Source organism: Atheta coriaria, unplaced genomic scaffold (assembly GCF_025399875.1).
Source record: "Atheta coriaria isolate IRGN ID8LTWV9N9 unplaced genomic scaffold, Caltech_Dcor_3.1 scaffold2926_size1370, whole genome shotgun sequence".
Lineage (NCBI taxonomy): Eukaryota > Metazoa > Arthropoda > Insecta > Coleoptera > Staphylinidae > Dalotia > Dalotia coriaria.
Window position 1 is genome coordinate 1 of NW_027050287.1, and position 1370 is coordinate 1370.

The 1370-nt window shown below is 29.1% G+C and overlaps 1 protein-coding gene across 1 annotated transcript; it reads left to right on the forward strand.

Moving 5' to 3' along the window:
• Window positions 1–156: 156 nt before the first annotated feature.
• On the forward strand, window positions 157–1336 carry LOC135803111 (intraflagellar transport protein 81 homolog; the record flags this gene model as incomplete). The annotated part of the gene is made up of 1 exon (XM_065316728.1): window positions 157–1336. A coding segment is annotated over exon 1 (1180 nt), but the record flags the coding sequence as incomplete, so codon positions are not given.
• Window positions 1337–1370: the final 34 nt, after the last annotated feature.

Consider the following 1370-nt stretch of genomic DNA (forward strand, 5'->3'; position numbering starts at 1 on the left):
GGATTAGTTGCGGCTTCAAAAGAAATTATTTATCCAATATTAACCTTTTTACTCCAAAATGAAGCAAATATACGAAAAAGATTTTATTTTTCAAAATACGTTACAAAAATAGAAGTACCGCAAAACATTTTCTGTGATGATTTGAAATTGCAAAATATGTATAAAGTATATGAGGATACAATCGAAACATTTTGGCTGAAATATTCCGAAAACAAGAAAGAAGCTGTTTTTGCTAAAGAAACTAAAGAGTTAGAAGATGATATTTACCAAATGAAAATTGAGTTAAGCAACTTGGAGAAACGAATAGATGCGCAGTGCAAAAAGGCAGAATTGTCAGAAAATTTACTGCAAGAAACTTGGGAATTGCTAAAACAAAGAAAGAAATTCGCTAAACTAAGTAAACAATTTGAAGAAGACAATGCAATAGTTCAAGAACGAATCGACACGATTAGAAATTATAACCGCCGTGATAAAATATCTTCTCTTGAAGAATTAATTGAAAAATCTGAGTATTATACAGATGCGCAACAAGTATATGTAATGTCTCTCAATGAAATAAACGCTGATTTAAAAATATTTGAGAAAGTGGCAACGGAGCCAAGTGATGATGACTTACAACAGCTTGAAGAATATCAAGAAACTTTAAAACACACTGTGAATGAACTTCACAAAACTAAAGATCAAGATGATGCCATAAATGCGATGCAAAATCAGCAGCGTATATTATTAAAGAAGAAATCATTATTGTCTAAACAAATTCTTAAAATTCGATTGAACAATGAACAGGTTTTAAACAAAATTGATGAATTGAGTCAAATATTAGGCGGGGAAATACTTAGAGGGCAAACATTTAAAAAATACGTTGCTGATTTAAAAGCCAGATGCAATATTTATAAGAAGAATAAAATTTATATGAAATCTTTGGAAAATGAAATAAATATTTTGAATGCGACATTGAAAGAGCTTTATGACTTAGAACCTGACTTAAAGTGCAAAACTTTGAATTCTTCTAATAATATTCCGGAAGAAATTAGAAATTTATCACTTAATGATATAAGAGTTAAAACGCTTAAGCTTCACAAGGAACATGCTATATTACTGAAAACATGTTGTGAAGAAGAAGAAAAGTATCAAAAGGTAAAAGATGTGTACAGTGATAATTTAATTGAATTTGATAGAAAGAAACATGAATTTAACGTGAAAACTGGTAATTTAATGGATTATATTGATAATCTTACGCATGATATTGAAAAATTAGAGTCACTGTTAAACTTAGAACAAGAAGATCTGCAAATGCAAGAGAATGAAGTTGAAAAAATACAAGAAAATTTAATACGTTACTCGCAAATGTTTATTGATAATGCTGGCGA